The 18,023-nt window shown below is 51.2% G+C and overlaps 1 protein-coding gene across 3 annotated transcripts in view; it reads right to left on the bottom strand.

Annotated features, from left to right (window-relative positions):
- The window catches only part of DPYSL2 (dihydropyrimidinase like 2), a 56,425-nt gene extending 44,210 nt beyond the window's left edge, over nucleotides 1–12,215 (bottom strand). Inside the window, exons 1-2 of one of the 3 annotated variants that reach the window (XM_023940709.2) lie at nucleotides 11,950–12,215; nucleotides 11,221–11,587 (exon numbers count right to left, since the gene is read on the bottom strand). In XM_023940709.2, the coding sequence (XP_023796477.1) occupies nucleotides 11,221–11,571 (351 nt within the window). In that variant the 5' untranslated portion in view covers nucleotides 11,572–11,587; nucleotides 11,950–12,215. Of the gene's footprint in view, nucleotides 1–786; nucleotides 1,147–11,220; nucleotides 11,835–11,949 lie in introns of those variants that run through there. The other 2 variants (XM_086865697.1, XM_086865696.1) reach the window with 2 other exon arrangements.
- Nucleotides 12,216–18,023: the final 5,808 nt, after the last annotated feature.

Raw genomic sequence — 18,023 nt, 5'->3', positions numbered from 1 at the left:
GGAGAGACCCTCCGGGCACAGCCCCAGGGCAGGGAGAGACCCTCCGGGCACAGCCCCAGGGCAGGGGGAGCTCTCCCCGGGCACAGGCGGAGGCTGCCGAGCCCCTCCCGGGCACAGGCGGAGGGCAGGGAGCTCTCCCCGGGCACAGCCCGAGGGCACCGAGCCCTCCCCGGGCACAGGCGGAGGGCAGGGAGCTCTCCCCGGGCACAGCCCCAGGGCACCGAGCCCTCCCCGGGCACAGCCCCAGGGCAGGGAGCCCTCCCCGGGCACAGCCCCAGGGCAGGGAGCCCTCCCCGGGCACAGGCGGAGGGCAGGGAGCCCTCCCCGGGCACAGCCCCAGGGCACCGAGCCCCTCCCGGGCACAGGCGGAGGGCAGGGACCCCTCCCCGGGCACAGCCCCAGGGCACCGAGCCCCTCCCGGGCACAGCCCCAGGGCAGGGGGAGCCCTCCCCGGACACAGCCCCAGGGCACCGAGCTCTCCCCGGGCACAGCCCCAGGGCAGGGAGCCCTCCCCGGGCACAGGCGGAGGCTGCCGAGCCCCCTCCGTGTCCCCGTTCCCCGGCGGGGCCGGCGCTGCGCTGCCGCGGGGCGATGCCGCTGAATCCGCCCCCGGCCGGGGCTCAGCCCCACCGACCCCGGCCCCCCCGGCGCTGCAGCACAGGAAGCGCCGCATTATCCCTGATCCCATTATCCTGCCCCAGCCCCGCATCGCTCCGGCACACAAAGGGCTCCATCCCCGCGCACCCCTCCCCCTTCCCCGCCGCTATTCCCCCGCGCTCCACTCACCGTGATCCGCGGAATATTTTTCTTCCCCTGATAAGACATCTTGGGAAATCAAGCCCCGATGTATTTATTCAATAATGCTATTTTTTTTTTTTTCTTTAAGAGAAGCGCGGCGGCTGCTGCACCGCTATTGTCTCCCGCGCAGCAACTGCGACCTCCCCTTCAGCAGTGTGTAGATTTAAAAAAAAAAAAAAAAAAAAAGCCACACACAAAAAAAAAAACCACAAAAACCCCAGAACAAAAATAAATCCCCCGAGGCCAAATCACTGCGATCCCAGGGAAGGGGAGCGGGGGGGGGCGCGGCGCGGGAGGCGATCCGTGCTCTCCGCAATGGCAGCAACGGGAGACGCAGCCAGCCCCGCGCGTCTCCCTTTCTTCCCTGTGCCCGGAGCCCGGCCCAGCCCGGCCCAGCCCCGGCAAAGCCCGGCCCAGCCCCGGCAAAGCCCGGCCCAGCCCAGCCAAGCCCGGCCCAGCCCAGCCCAGCCAAGCCCGGCCCAGCCCGGCGCGGCCGCGGGGCGGGAGCTGCGCATGCGGCCCTCGACGCTCCCGGGTCCCGCCCGCCCGCTGCGCCGCGCCATTGGCTGAGAGCCCAAAGAGATGCAAATCAGCGGCGGGCGAGGACCAATGGGAGAGCGGGAGACGCGCCGGAATGCAAATGAGCGGTGGGCGGGGCTGCGCGGTGCAGGCGGCGGGGAGCGGGAGCGGGGACGGGGAGCTGCGGCCTCGGGATAGACTGGGATGGACTGGGATGGACTGGGATAGACTGGGATGGACTGGGATGGACTGGGATAGACTGGGATGGACTGGGATGGACTGGGATAGACTGGGATGGACTGGGATGGACTGGGATACCTCGGGATAGACTGGGATAGACTGGGATGGACTGGGATAGACTGGGATGGACTGGGATGGACTGGGATAGACTGGGATAGACTGGGATGGACTGGGATGGACTGGGATAGACTGGGATGGACTGGGATAGACTGGGATGGACTGGGATAGACTGGGATGGACTGGGATGGACTGGGATAGACTGGGATAGACTGGGATGGACTGGGATAGACTGGGATAGACTGGGATACCTCGGGATGGACTGGGATAGACTGGGATACCCTGGGATACCTCGGGGTAGACTGGGATAGACTGGGGTACCTCGGGATGGACTGGGATACCTCGGGATACCTCGGGATATCTCGGGATGGACTGGGATACCTCGGGATACCTCGGGATATCTCGGGATATCTCGGGATGGACTGGGATACCTCGGGATACCTCGGGATATCTCGGGATACACGGGCTGGAGTCCATCGGGATGCGCCGCCCGGGCCCCGCTCCCACCCAAGCGCTTCCCGGGGCCCCGGCTCAGTGAAGCCGCAGCGCTGGGCGGGGCTCTGCGGAACGAGCCCTTGGGGGATGCGAACAGCCCGTTTTATTCCCCGCCCGGGCTGTGAGATCCCCGGGAGGAACGGGAATGATCCCTCCATCCCTGGGGTGCGGCCAGCCCCGTGCATCCCCCGCCGGGGCAGCATTCCATGCCGGCAGGAGCGGGAGCGATCCCCCCATTCCCGGGGGATGCCCGGTGGGGAACTCGCTGCTTTCCGGCTTCTTTGTCCTCAGCCCACCCTTCCTGGCGCTCCCGGTTAGCAAATTGGGGAGGGGGGCGGGGGTGGGGAGAGAGGAGCGGGGAAATGAAGATTTGAAGCCGCTCGCCACCCTTTGTTTCCCCAGTCTGCCTTCTCCCACACCTGGTCCAGAAAATCCAGCCCGGATCCACCCCCCGCAGACACCTGTGGTCACTAACCTGAGGCTTTAGTGCCAGGGAAATGTGGGCTCAGAGCTACGCACCCGGGCGTGGGGGTCCTCTCCGCTCCCTCGGGCCATTCCTTACTACTCCAGTGCTGCCAACTCCGTGCTCCATGTTTCAGTCACACTTGGAGTCAAATTTCTCACTCCCTGAACTCCATAAGCTGGTACTTCAAGGAAAGAAATGCATTAAATGGCGTAAATATCTCCTCAGTGTTGACAGTGCACTTGTCCCAGTGCAGGGAAGGGATCCGTGGCCCCGCAGGTTCCTCTGCCATCAGCTGTGCTGGGGTAAGGTACAACACACTTTTTGGAGAGCTCAGTGCCACACATTCACTTCTGCTTGAAGGTTATAACTGATAATGAACGATCAAAGACTTACCTTCTTCCCTCACCCATGATGAATTTCACACCACACAAACTGCATCTTTGCCTGCCACGGAATTATGATGTCTACATACCCAAACACACTGTGCACAGCCAGTAAGAAATGAAACCTTTGGTCTAGGAGAGCAATAAACCATTATAAAGACAACATCTGTTCAAACAGACTCCTACCAGGACCTTCTATGTTCATTTCTTCACAGGAAGCTCTAAGGAAAATAGTGAAGGGGTTTTTTTCCTGGGTATAGGTAGGATATCACACAATACTTAAAGAGCTGATATGTCAATCAGTTAATATCCAATTAACAACAAATGAAAAAGTGGCTCATTATGACAGTGGCAAATTAAAAAATTAATTTGCCAGCCTGTAGGGTTTATTTTGATTTCATGATTAGAATAGACAACCCTGAATGAGTTTTCCTGAGCCTCTGATGGTGTGCTTGAAGAAGTTTTGAAACCTTAGCATAATTTTTGCTCAGAACATGGCAGCAAGAATCTACATCAGGTCTCTAAATTTAGACAGCACAACTGTTCCATTTTTTTTTTCTCTTTGATGCTCGTTTTCCTCCTCAGTTTCATATCTGAATGGTTCCATGCCTTTTTTTGCATGTAGGAGAGTAGCAGAGAGGAATCACACACTGCCCAAGGTTGGGAGCTGGCACCCATGCCATGGGCAGTGGATCACCACCACACCTAGAGCCCATCTCAGCTGCCCAAACACACCTATCTCAATTTTTTATTATTATTATTATTTTCAAAAAGCTTCCTACTGCATCATGGACTTAATTCAGAGCAGCAGTTCTTGAATGTTGAGTGTTCCATAATCACATATTCCATAACCTGGATCCAGCAGTGACTAGGCTCAGAAAGCAATAAGCAATCTTCAGGTGACACTTAGCTTGTCTTTCTCATCACCCTGCTGCAAGAACCTAAGTAGCACAGAATGAAATAAATTCAGAGATTAAAGGGCTGGAAAAACACAGTTGTTGAAGATGCAACATCTACGCAGCACCAGATTTTTAAAACTTGCATGATTTGACCAGAATTGAGCTCCCAAGCGTGTCCCTTAGCTCCATCACACCACATCAGCATGCCTGTTTGCTTTTAGCAATGAGCTAAAAGGTTGTCAAAATATGTCATTTTAAAATTACTGTAGTTGCAAACTGGCTTATTTAGCCTTGTTAAACAAAGGTGAAGAATGGAAATTGCCTGTTGTATAATCTCATATGAGGGGAGGTGATCAGGAAGGGAGGAGAAAAGCTAATGGACAATGTTGGGATGAGAACAAGTGGGGAACAGCCTGGAATTACTGAGGTGCATCTTTTTGGCTAGTTCTGATAGAGCTTGGAGCAATCTGGTCCAGTGGAAGATGTCCCTGCCCTTGGCAGGGGTTTGGAACTGGATGAGCTTTAAGGTTCTTTCCAACCCAAACTGTTCCATGATTCTCTGAGTAATTCCTCTGGTAAATCTCTATTTTTGTATAAATTCCTTCGCAAGTTAAAGGAAGAAAAGTAGCTATGAAACATCAGGGGCAGGAGTTGGGTCCTTTGGTAAGAGAAGAGAATTGAACTCCCTCCTTAAATCCTGGCAGGGCTGGATCTGGCCCCACTGCCCCACAGCAGTGCCAGGATATTGTGGGAAGTGATGGGATTTCTGGATAGTGCTGGTGCACTTTGTCTTCCACAGGTCTGTTAATGCACACAGGGGGCTGAACAGGCTAAAATTAAAGGTGTCACATTAATGAGCAACAATTAATGCTAATAAAGAGCGTCCCTGAGCCATCCTCAGGCTTCAGGTATTGGGGGGAATATTGGCCAGGATCATCCTCAGCCCTTCCTGGCCAGCTGCTGCAGCACTTCTTGTGAGGTTCTTGGCAGCAAAAACTTCTTTCATGTTAAAGGAACATATATATGTCTAAATTTATATCCTGCAAAGGTCCAGAGGGAAAATGGCACAGGAATATGAGAATCTCTATGCTAAAATCATCAAAATAAATCTATGCTGAAATAAATCAGCACAGGCATCAGTGGAAATCAATTTACATCAGCTCTGAATCGTAACTCACAGATTCTGTGAACTACCATAAAGCACTTGGAAAAGAATTTTATTCCCACTGTGGAGTTACTGGATGGCTGGGAAAAGAAGCATTAAAAAGAGTTGCTTCCTCTGTGGAATTTTAGTGTAATGGCAACAAAGCCCACAGAATTTCTGCAACGCCCAAATTGCTTCTCCTCCTAATGCATACTTAAAGGTGTGTCCACAATGGCATTTTGCCATGAAATTAAAAAACCTGCAAATGGAAATATCCATTTTAAAACTTAATGAAAAGAGGGATTGGAGATGGATTTAAGTAAACTGGGCCAAAAGAGCTTTCAGGAGTTCACCCATCAGGCTCTAATTTTCTGTCATGGTCTTGCCAATGCCAATTATTGCATCAGCTCCAACTCTCAGTGATTTTAAAGGAGTTTTCTACGGATCCAGGAACCTCCTGCATCCTAGGAAGTGTAGAGAGGATTAAATCCAGGCTGATACATGGCAGGAGGAGTTATATCTGTCCTTCCCAGAAAATGATGAAAGAACTGTCCTTTATTAATCACTGTAAATTAAATTACTGAGGGGACTTGTACTTGACAATGAGCATCTCTTATTATCTTACAGAAGAAAATTCAAATTAAGAGTCATGGCATAGAATTGACCATGGGTGGGGTCAAACATTACTATGAGGAGGTAAAAATCACACAGCTTCTCAGAGAAACAGCCTGATTTATTTTTTTTTTTTCATACCCACTATCACATTTTATCAGGGTAAGATTCACTTTCTAGCCACACAAACTGGTCAATCGAAATGTACATTTGATCTGCAAATTAAAATTAACCTTCCAATTGATTTGCTTTCTCTTAATATCCAGAGAACCCTTCAGGAGGCTCCAAAATAGCATTTTAAGAAGGCTGTTAGTGTTGGAGTGTGCTTCTTGGAGGAAATGTCCTGAGCACCATGATGTGAATTGTCCTTAAACAATCCTGGCAGAGTTAATTCCCCATCATGGACCCGGGAATGAGCCAGGCTCTCTTCTGGGTTCCAGACAGGGGCTGCTCTGTCAGGGGCTGTACAATTCACAGAAAAAATGTGCTATTCTCTTCAAACTGCTCACAGTCACATCCTGCCCTGACCTGCACCGCAGCTAAATGCAGAATTTCTGGAACAAAGGCATGGGACATTCAGGCCTCGCTGTCACTGCCTCTCCCTTTCATCCTCTGGCACCCCCAGGTCCATGGGATTCATGGCTAGGGGCTAAGAAATGGCTGTTTCAGTTTTTTACCACTATAATCCCTTCTCCTTCCCCAAAAAACCAACAGGGCAAAGCATCAGGCTCTCTGCCACTGCTGTCCCTGCTTGTGCCAGCTGGCTTTGCCTTCCTCTGAGGTGCAGGATGATCATGACTCGGGGGAAAAATGGAATTTTGACCTTTATTCTCCCACCCTGAGGTTCACTCCTGTTCTCTGGGAGGGGATGACAGAACAGGGCATTGAAAATCACACAGAAGTGCAAAGAGGTTTGGCTGGTTTTCTGCTCCCAAATGCTGTTGTTTTATAAGCAAAGGGAGCTCACGAGAACCCACCTGAACTTTGCTGACAATGTCATTTCCCAGCTGTACAACAAGATCCCAGGAGATGCACCCAGATCTGATGTGCCACAGGACAGATGGGTGACAGGGGAGTCAGACACAGCCCTGCATGTAAAAAACCTCAGGCAGCCCCTAAATGACTGCTCAGCACCTACTGAAACCAGATGGGGCCCGTTCAATGATGGCCAGGGGAATTCTATGTTAAAACAGCTGAGGGTGGTGGGAAAAGGACACCTCAGACATTTTTTTTCATATGACCTAAGGGTGGCACTGCCACTCCCACGTGCCAGTAATTACATTTATCCCTTGATAAAAACCTGCTCCAAGCTCAGTAGGGAGATCTGGCTCCAAGCATTTTAATTTTCCCACCAAATCTTTAACCCAAATAATACCTTGGCCCTGTATCAAAAACCCCTTGCTCATTCCTGCATGGAAGTGTGGTATTAGTAAATTCTGCATCTGGTATTAGTCAATTCTGCATCTAAAACCACAAGAAACCCATTGGATGTATGGGACAGCAGCTGTGCAGAATGATGGCTTTGAGAAGAAGTTAAGAGGATTTTGGCATTTTTTGCTCCTCACTGCTAGTTTTTTTTTCCACAAACCATCCTGATCCATTGGGAGAACATGCAAGTCATCCTCCCTTCTGATTATTTTGTAAGCAGTGATTGTAGAAACGAGGCTAGAGAAATTGCAGGCATTATAACAAATTAAACTCAGGACTGCATTTCCAGCTGTCTGGAACAGCTCCTTTGTTTTAGACAACAGTTCCATTAATGTTCCAGAGTCTGTGATTATTTGAGCTCTCAACAACATCCTGTTATTCATTATTTCTCTCCAGGAATGAACAACCACGATCCTGAGAGCTTTGAGGTTTTAGGAAAAAGTCCAGTGGTGTCACAAGCTTCATGACAGTGTTTTGCAAGCGAGTCCTCTCCTATCAATTCTGAAATCAAAACATTCTCCTACTGTCTGTTTATTCACCCTTGTTATTTGTTACAATAGGCTTTGTTGGTTTAGACCAGAAGTTTACACACAGTGCTCTGTGATTCCCAAAGGGCCAGGAACTGTTTTAAGGGAGGCAAAAAAGGGATGTGAAGGTGCACAGGGGAAACACCTGAACCACTGGAGTAACAACAAGATGACAAATGAAGGAGAGATCCAGGATCCCAGGTCTTGCACTGGTGCTGAGGGGTCTGAGCAGCTGCTCAGGCTCTCTCTGCAAAGCAGATTCAAGCCCTTGTGATCTCTCTTGCAATTAAACTTTGCTTTTCTCCATAGATGTTCCCTAAAATGCTGTTTCTGTCTCAAAAATGTCAACAGGTGAGAGAGACAGGACTAGCAATTAGAGATGTGGGAAATCTCAGAAGCACACTGGGAGAAACGACCCACCTCGAGCAACCAGTGGCCAAACTTTCCCAAACCCCAGATGAATGCCTCTGTCTCAAGACTGCTCATGTAAGAAAAGGGGAACATTGCCCTGGGAAGCCACTCCAGCAGTCCCTGCTCTGGGACCAGGAACCTTCCAACTTCTGCACTGACTACAGAGCAGAGTTAATGGGCAGGAAACAGAGCTGGGAAGGGGCTGGAGCCCCAGGAGAGGCTGAAGGAGCTGGGAAAGGGGCTCAGCCTGGAGAAAAGGGGGATCAGGGGGAATTTCTGTCTCTGCACAACTCCCTGCCAGGAGGGGACAGCCGGGGGGATTTGGGATCTTATCCCAGGGAACAGGGACAGGAGGAGAGGGAACGGCCTCAGGCTGGGCAGGGGAGCTCAGGGTGGGCAGCAGCAGGAATTTCCCCATGGAAAGGGGGATCAGGCCTTGGAACTGCCCAGGGAGGTTTGGATCCCCATCCCTGGAGGTGTCCCAGGAACTCCTGGAGACAATCAGAGCTCTGGGCTGGGGACAAGGAGAGGATGGGGCACAGGTCAGACCTGATGGTCTTGGAGGGCTTTTCCAACCTGGATCATCCTGTGGGTAAATCCCAGTGCAGAAAATGATCCTGCAGGTGCACAGCAGCTCCTGAGAGCCAGGCCAAAGACCTCTTGCCTCATTCCAGGAATCCCACATCTGAAGATGATGCTCTTGGCACATCCCAGTGTTGGGGTCAGGGCTCAGAGCGCTGAGCAAGGCCCAGACGCTGAACCAGCAGCTCCAGAACCAGGAGCAGCCCAAAGAGGGAAGATGAGAAAGTTGAGATGGGAAACAGAAGCACAGTCAGTTCTCCAAGGCCTGGCAGCTGGGAGCAGCAGAGCCTGGCTCTGAGCTGAGCTGCAGATCTGTTGAATTGGCCACCAGAGACGGAGCTGCAAGCGCTGCTGGAACTGAGGCCGAGCCTTCCTGGTGCCTCCAGAGATGATGTTAACCCTGAATTATGAGGCAGCACAGCCCAGGGGCAGCACATGATAGATGGCTACACAATGTCCCAGGCAGGACTGACACAGAGAGCTTTGATTGCCCTTATCTTGCCCCACAGAACAATATATGGCAATTTAATGTGGAATAATTACATCCCCTTTCTTATCCTCTTGACAGTTGAGATCTCAGAGAAAAATATAAAAAATAGCTTGTCCGTGTTGCTTTGTTAACTGTTTCAAAGGGGTTTAGGACAAGATTTTTCCATAAGTGACAGAAAGGATGAGTGAGTTTTAAACCCATAAAGCCAATTTTACTTGCTGAGGATTTAACCATTGATTCAAGCTATGGGTGCAGTCAGCTGGAAAACCAAAGCTAAAAGATTCCTGCAATAAATTCCCAATCCATAGCATGACATTTATCCCAAGAGACTGCACTTACCCCAGTGCTCACCACCCCTCACAACACGATCCACTGGCATCAGTGTTAAATAAAGCTAATGAGGAACAACACAAATGTTTTGTACCATGCCATTATTTCATCCCTTCAGTCAACATTTAGGCAATAATCTTTAAAAATACAACCAAAAACCACACTTTAAAAAAAATGTTATTAATATTCCCAGCGGATTCTGATTTTGCACAGTGTTGTACTCTAAATTTTTATTATACTGGTACCATTTAATCAGAAAATAATTGATCTTTTCAGAGTTAATCTATATCCTGCTCATACTTCTATCCCACAGGACATCAAATTGTCCAAAATTAGTTCTTAAAATGTCATGAATTGCAGAACCTTTGACTCCTCAATATTAAAAAGGCCTTTATTCTTGAAATGCACCTTGATTTGTCCAATGAGGCTAATTAATCATGGAAAGTTACTCCATTAGTGGACACTCCAGCACGATCAGAGCAGACCTCAGACATCTGTAGTGGCAAATTTTTGTTTGGGTTTGGGAAACCAGGTTTGGAGCAGTGTGGAGCACATCCTCCTCCTCCTCCCTGGGGCTGGTGTGTGGGAATTCTGAGAATCTGTGCCTGCCTTTGGGAGCTCTTTGGAGCAGCAGTGGTTCACATGTGGAGATATGGCTGGATGGAGCCCTGAGGTCACTGAGCAGGGGCTGATGTGGGGAGGATGAGCCTTCATTTATATTTTATAACTAATACATTTTATTAATTGGTATTTTTATATTACCTCCAGTTATAGTGCACCTTTCTGAAAGCAGGAGGAAGTGGTGAACAAGCCCCATATCCTGAATTCCAGGCAGACCTCTGCCCAGCATCCCCATCCATATCAGAATTAAAAAGCAGAAGGCACATCCTAGGAACAGCTTCCAGAAGAAAAGGCTGCTCCATGCCCACCAGGAGAATACTCAGAGAAACTCCTGCCCTGTGCCACGAGTTCAGCAGGCTGCTGGTGGCTGCTTCATTCATTCATTTCTGCTCTGCCAGCCTCTGCCAGCCTCTGCCAGCATTGTCAGAGGTGTGCACTGAGTATTTCCCGGCTCACAGCTGAGTGCAGCTGCTTTAAATCGATTTATCGAGGATGGGCATGGTCAGGCAGATCTGTGGGTTCAGTGGGTTTTGCCTCTGGAAGAGGATGGGCTTTATTACACCCTGACAAATCCAGAGAATGAGAAGTATCTGCAGCGCTCTTAAAATCCTGGGAGGAGTTCTGGGTTGCTACGAGGATGCCACATTGCTTTGAAAGTCCCAGATCTTCCCGAGTCAAAAATCCCCTCTGTAGCCAGCAGCCCTGCTGAAAACCGGCAGTGAAATGCAGCTGCCAGGGGTCAGGGTGCCTGTTCTCCGCTGGGAGCAGGGCTAGGAGTCCCCCTGGCAGAGACCTGCAGGGATTTGATGCCGGGAAGGTGGAGGCTCATTGATGCTTTCGCTCACAATCGCGTTTGTGCTCCGTGAGCCGCATTCCCTGCCTGGGTGGGGCAGTGCCCTACCTTCGTGCTGGGGGAATCGCCTCCGAAACAAAAAAAGTCGCTTTTTCTCCCCAGACAGGAGGGCAGGGCGGGGTGTTTGTGTGGGGGGGGGTCTTCTTTCTTCTCGTGCGCCCCTCTCGCACACGGACGCGTTCGGGCTCTGGAGGGGAGGCTGTGCGGGAGATGCTGCTGCTGCCACAAGGATGCAGGGCACAGAAAAGCCAGCGGCTGCAGGTGGAGAGGATCCGTCCTCTCTGCAGCCTATCGCGTGCTCGAGTTCACCCCCCACTACACATATATATATATATATAAATATATCTCTGGATATATGCACCCACCTTGTCATTCAGGTTCTGCAGCGCCTCCTTCCCCGTGGCACTCCTGATCTCCACCTTTCTCCCGAATTCAACAGATGGTTCCCTTCCCTTCCCGCTCTGCTTGGAATAGACGGACGGAGCATCCGGACCCAGGTGGGCGACATCCTTCTGCTTCGCCACCACTTTGTTACATCCGCGGCCCACCGAGAGCGAGTCGAAGTCGATGGTCTTGTTCTCCAGGGAGCCTTCCACAGGGCAGAACATGCCACAGAATTTCTGCCGGGGCTTGGGACTGCCCGAGCCCAGGTTTTTGAAGAAGGCCGGCACTTCTTCTTCCTCGCCCTGCCGCCCGTTCTGCTTCCTCTCAGCCATGGCTGGGGTCTCCCTGCTGAGGGGGAATAACAACAGCGGTAACCAGGAGGATCCTGCACGCACACACACACACACACACACAAGAGGTGGGGGAAAGAAAAGCGATGGGGAAGAGCCGGATCTGGGTCCTAGAGATACGGCAACATCAACTGCAAAGGGCTGTGCCCGGCAGGTCCCCTGCCCCCATCGGCACCAGCCAGCCTGTGGCTCGCTCTCTGTCTGATGCAGCGCAAAGTTGAGGCAAGGATGGGGCAGATCCTGCTGCAATAAAGGGAGGAGGCTTCAAGTTCCCAGCATCCAGATGGGGAGGGAGGGAAAAGGAGAGAGAGAGAGAGAAGAGAAAAAAAAATTTAAAAAATTAAAAAAAAAAAAGCTCACTCTGCAGCAGAAACTGAGGAGTGCTCCGGAAGTGATGCGAGCGCTGAACTGGCAAATGGACTGGATCAGGTTGGAGCAGCAGCCCCCATCACACCCACCCTGTCCCCCTCCCCTTCCCCGGCGTGCGGATCTCGCTGCTCAGGAGGCTGATGGGGACCGGGCTCCTCCTCCCCTCCGGCTGCTCCCCTCGGCCGGGCAGGGCAGAAAGGGGCTCCGGCCGTCCCTTGCTCCCCGCGGGCTGTTCCCTGCCTCCCCAGCCCAGCAATGGTGGGCAGCTCCGGGAATGCCATTGTTCCTCGCTTTGCCGGAGGGCGGGAGCAGCGGGAGCGCAGCTGGGGCAGCGGGGCTGGGGAGCAGAACGCTGACTCAGCTTCCCTGGGCTCCTCGGTGCAGACCCTTCAGGGGGAAAAGGGCTGATGGATGGCACTGGAGAGAGGATGAGAAAGAGAGACAGATGGGAGAGGGGTGTGGGAACCTGGCGAGAGAAGAAAACGAGCTGGCAACCGGGACTTACCTCCAGGAGCCGGAATTAGTGACCTTGCGAGTCAATTAAGCCTCTGCAGTGGCAGCAGACCCCGGTTCCTCCCTGCGGGGGACGGGGAGGCAGCCGAAGGCGGCTACGGCTCATGACGGGTTTCTAGAGGAGGAGGAAGAGCGGCCCCCGAGCTCCTGCCACTGACCCTGCGGCCGGGCCGGGGGCACCGGGGGGACACCGGGACATGGGGGCGAGGGGACGGGAAAAGGGGAGATGGGGGATGCAGAGCAGACGGGGGCAGAGAGAGGGGGGAGGAGAGAGGAGACAGAGGGCGAGGAGAGGTGAGGCGGAGAGGAGATGGGGAAGAGGGAGGATGGGGGCAAGGGAGAGGAGGTGAAGGCAAAGGAGGGGGGATGAAGGCAAGGGAGAGGAGGTGAAGGCAAGGGAGAGGGGATGAAGGTAAGGCAGAGAGGGGATGAAGGCAAGGGAGGGGAGATGGAGGCAAGGGAGGGGAGATGGAGGAAAGGCAGAGAGGGGATGAAGGCAAGGGAGGGGAGATGGAGGTAAGGGAGAGGAGATGAAGGCAAGGGAGGGGAGATGGAGGCAAGGGAGGGGGGATGAAGGCAAAGGAGGGGAGATGAAGGCAAGGGAGGGGAGATGGAGGTAAGGGAGGGGAGATGGAGGCAAGGGAGGGGGGATGAAGGCAAGGGAGGGGGGATGAAGGCAAGGGAGGGGAGATGGAGGCAAGGGAGAGGAGGTGAATGCAAGGGAGGGGAGATGGAGGCAAGGGAGGGGAGATGGAGGTAAGGGAGGGGAGATGGAGGTGAAGGCAGAGAGGGGATGAAGGCAAGGGAGAGGAGATGAAGGCAAGGGAGGGGAGATGGAGGTAAGGCAGAGAGGGGATGAAGGCAAGGGAGGGGAGATGGAGGTAAGGGAGGGGAGATGGAGGTAAGGCAGAGAGGGGATGAAGGCAAGGGAGGGGAGATGGAGGCAAGGGAGGGGAGATGAAGGCAAGGGAGAGGAGGTGAAGGTAAGGCAGAGAGGGGCCCCGGCGGGCACGGCCCGGCCCCCGGCGCTGTCCCTTCAGCACCACCGCGCCCGCCGGGCTCTCGCTGCAGCCCCTCCGCAGCGCCTGCCGTGCCTGGTGTCCTCCGGGCCTTATTCCCCGGGGTTTCACCCAAAAGAGCCGCTCCAGGGCAGGCGAGGTTCAGGGAGGGCTGGGGTCGTTCCCAGAGGAATGGTTGGGGCAGAACCCACCAGAGCCTGTGAGCCTGGGTCACCCCGGGGACGTGGGAGCAGAGCCAGGCTGGTCACAGAGGTGAGAAATGCAGCACACAATAGGTGGAACGTGGCTGTCTCCACCTGATAATACGTTTTTCATGTTTGATTTGGGGCCCTCAGGATAATCCATATGCAATGTTTGTGCGGGCCAAACCCAGTGGCCAGGCTACTTATTCCCATGCATTATTCATTGATAGGCATCTTTGCACATGCATACATTAATTGTTAATTGAGAGGCATCTGTGTCCAAATGGCTACCACCATTGTGAGATACAAAAAAAACCCCCAAAAATACACTAAAAGAAATAAATGGAGGTGTATTTAAAAAACAATAATCCCAGAGCCATGTCTCCCTGCAAACCACACCCAAATCAAGGCATTTGTATCCAAAAGTGGAAAAACCACCAAAGCCAAGGTCACAACTGAGCAAAGCCCGGTAATAAATGCACAGTGCAGTAATAAAAGACTCCAGACTAAAAGGGGAAAAAAATAAGCCTGCAGCTTGGCCCTGAAGGATGAGGATGATGTGCTCTGGTAACTAATGAAGGAGGGAGGAATCCAAAGACAGGGGCTCTCCAGGGAAACAGCCCCACCTCCTTCCCCTCCTGGGATCATCCCCGAGGAGCCAGCGGGGTTGCAGCCATGCTGATCTCAGGTGCATGGTTGGGGACTGGAGCCCAACAGATGGTCTCTCAGGTACACACGAGTGTTGTTTTATTTAAGGTTTATAAATATTAATTGCCACAGCACTGCTGATCAGGCAGCAGCGGAGCTGCGGCGAGTGCTGGCACAGGCTCCAGTGAGAGGAAAGCCTTGGAGTGATTGTGTCGACACGTTCTGCAGTTTGCTGAGATGAGGGCAGTGGCTTTCAGGGACAGCCTGGAATCCTTCAGCTCCTTCATCCCTTGGCACAGCCCTGGAAGCTGCTCCGTTGCCACAGGCACAGGCTCTGCGGAGGGGTGCGAAGGATCTGCCAGGAAAGCCGGAGGCTGTGCAGGGAATGAAATCCTGCAGACAAGACTAAACCTCCAAACGTCCCAGAGCTGATAAAGGTCACTCCCAAAAGCTGCATTTTCCTGCTGTGCTGACCTGACTCTTGTACAACAACCCCACAAAATACAGGCGACCTCACGCTGAACATCCATCTCCAAGTTCTCCCCTTCCACGGGCACTGGAGGCCACACTCAGCAGTATTTCTCTTTTCTGGGCTTTGTATTTCCCCCTGGGCTCATGGGAGGTGTCAAACACCTCACCTGTGTCTGCTGATCCGCTGAGACTCTGGGCTGGTCTCTCATGCCAAACCAAAGATGATTGAGTGGGATTTAAGGTCCCTTCCCACCCAAACTGTTCTGGGAATCTCTGATTCCACTCCTCATGAATGGAATGTCTAAAGGTGCTTCATTCCATTTCATTCTCACACTTACTTCCAAGGCTGAACAATCAAACTTGATTTGGATTAGAAACAAGGCAATATAAGTTCTGTGTTGCTTTATTTGCCTTCCATCCTTAGGTGAGATAATTGCTGCAAATCCAGAATTTCCTCATTATTTAACAATTAAGAATGCAGACAGTATATTCCACCATTTAATTGACATTATTAAACTAAATGACAGCAAATACTTCCAAATCTGGGGCCCTTCCTATTGCAAATAATTAATTATTAATACTTCCAGTGGGTGCAAGATTTATTATGCAAGGCAGGATCCCAGTGAAATTTGGGTATTTGCAGAAGCAGAACTCCACTGAGTCAATTCTCCAGTGAAAATGAGCAAAGCAAGCCTGGCACAAACCACTGTGCCAATTTAAGGGATGGCTTGGAGACCTCCAGCCTGGATCTCAGTGGGGATGAGCTGTAAAGTCCCTCCCAACCCAAACCACTCTGATTTTAGATATAAAATATGAATTATATATAAATCTATATAAATTTTATATAAATTTTACAGATTATATATATATATTTTAGAGATGCTCAGAGCAAGGATCAGTTTTAGGCTGGGCTGAGCTCTGTGCCCAGCACTGCTTACAGAATTTTGCAGCCCTGGAAAACATCAACTTGTTGCATGTGCCACTTCAATAATCTTCATTGCCCTGCCTGGCCAGAAGCTGGGAAAGCCACCTTCCCTCTTTCTGGGTGTTGCCTTTGCTGCTCCCTGCATCCCACCTTGATATTTGAATTTTCTAAGGCACAGGCTCAGGATCAAGAGGTGGCACTGAAAAACTGCCATGTCCAGAATATTCCTTGAGTATTAAGAATCCAACCAAATCCTAAAATGCTTCATTGGGTTGGAAATTGTTCTGGCAGAGCACAAAAACTGAAAGGCCATGTTGTCCACAGAGAAATCATTAACCAGCTTCCCTTTGGGATATGATAATTGCTGGAGTGGCTGACAGATTTTCTTGGCGGTGAGCACTCAAAGACGAGACACATTATTTCAGGAACATTAAAGACCAGCAGAAAGTCTTTTGATAAATGAATACAGTCCATTCAAACGCTGAGACAAAGATCATTTTTTTTCCACAGTCCTTTTTATTTCTGTTTATCCTATGCCTCACTTTACCTTTATGGTTTTTTTTCCTCAGCGACCTCAGCTAACAAAAATAGCTCTAGAAAATTTCTGCCACTCAAATTTTGTTGCCAGTGGGTTTTAGTCCATGCAAACAGTTTTAGTCTGTGCAAGCACCCTGCCCACGGCCAGTAGTACAAATATTGAGTTAATTACCAGAGGATTTTCCAAAAGGAAATCGAGCCCACCATTCCCAGTGATTTCCAGGGGGAGTGGAGACCCTCGTTGCTATCAAAATCTCTCCTCACCAATTCAGCCTGTGAAAGGCACCAGCCCACCCTAAAATCAGATTTTTCTCAGGATGATCATGGACAGAAACAACAGGAATCTCTCCAAAGTGTTCAGTATTTAAGACAGAATTTCTAAAATGGTTGATTTCCTTGAGATCTGTGAGTGTTCTGTGACATTTGGAAGCCCCAGCACAGCTGAATTACAGCTGATGGCTGGGATATGCTTCTTCCAGACAGTGTCATTAAGAGAACTCATCCACCTAACCACAAAATACAGCATTAAATATTAACATTTCCTCTCTCAGAATATGGCAGCTCCTGGCTCACCAGCACTGACATTTGTGTGGAAATAGCCATTGATTTGGGGACTGGAAATTATCTAAAGTTTTGCCAGCATTGTCTCAAAAGGACCCAGAATGGATAATGGTAACATTTACCATTGGAACATGGCTTAAAATCTGACCTTCCAAGGCAGGGAGCTCTGGCCAAAAAGCCAAGAGGAACGATATCAATCGTTATCAATATCAGTTCATGGCACTGGGATCTCCTGGCTGCTCCCCACCTCTCCAGGTAAGATCTTGCCATTGCAGACACGCCAGAGCTGTGATCTGTGTGGCTTCACACACCTTCCAAGCACTACATTAATAAATAACAATGTCAAAAATAATATCAAGGGTCATCAGCATGGTGAGTGTTCACCTGCAGCTCCCTGGGTTCCTCTGAGACAGGGCACAACAGCACTAAAAATAAAAACCAGCTGTAAATTCAACATGAGGAGGAGCCCAGGCGCACGAGAAACAATTTCTGCTTGGATTAACGTGCTGCAATTGCATCTTCCCATCCAGTGAAATCGTCTGTCCTTTTGTTGGGATGAAAACATTCAACACAACACAGCGATACCCTGGGACACCAGCTGCCACGTGGCACTCACAGGACAGCATGCTGGGCTCAGGGAGGCCTTCCTTGGGCACTGGAGCCACTCTGAGCACCCAGAGGCAGCGACAGATTCCACACTTGGATCAGAGCTGAGAGTATTAATCACACAGGCACATCCCAGCAGCACAGAAATCCATCCCCTGTCCTTTGTCAGGAATTCGCTGTGGATATCTGAGCTCCACGAGTTGAAAGAGAAGAGAGGAAGGGATGCTGGATGAAAATGCCCAGGTGAGTTCAGGTGTTGCTTGTGCTGATGGTTCTGTTCATCAGCTTCACTGGCTGAAATCTCTTCCAGTTCATAGCACAAAAGCATCTTACCCTTAAGCTGCATTAAGCAGCTTCACCTCGTGTTTGGGGATGGCTTTCGAGCCTATTTTAAACACAGGGCACCTGTGTGCACAGGTGGGCTCTGAAAAACATCTCTGAATGCCCTGCTGGTTTACATGCACACAGTCACTGACCTGGGGAAGGCAGCTGAAGGAGAAGGGAAAGTCTTGAGTCCATGGAGAACAGACTGGCCTGCCTTGCTCTGCAATAAAAATGCAAACCAGAGACAGCCAAGAGAGCTGCTGCACTGGCAATCCAATG

This window comes from Cyanistes caeruleus, chromosome 29 (genome assembly GCF_971803275.1).
Source record: "Cyanistes caeruleus chromosome 29, bCyaCae1.hap1.1, whole genome shotgun sequence".
NCBI lineage: Eukaryota > Metazoa > Chordata > Aves > Passeriformes > Paridae > Cyanistes > Cyanistes caeruleus.
The sequence above is the reverse complement of the archived record's forward strand: the minus strand, read 5'-3'. Positions and strand labels throughout refer to the sequence as shown.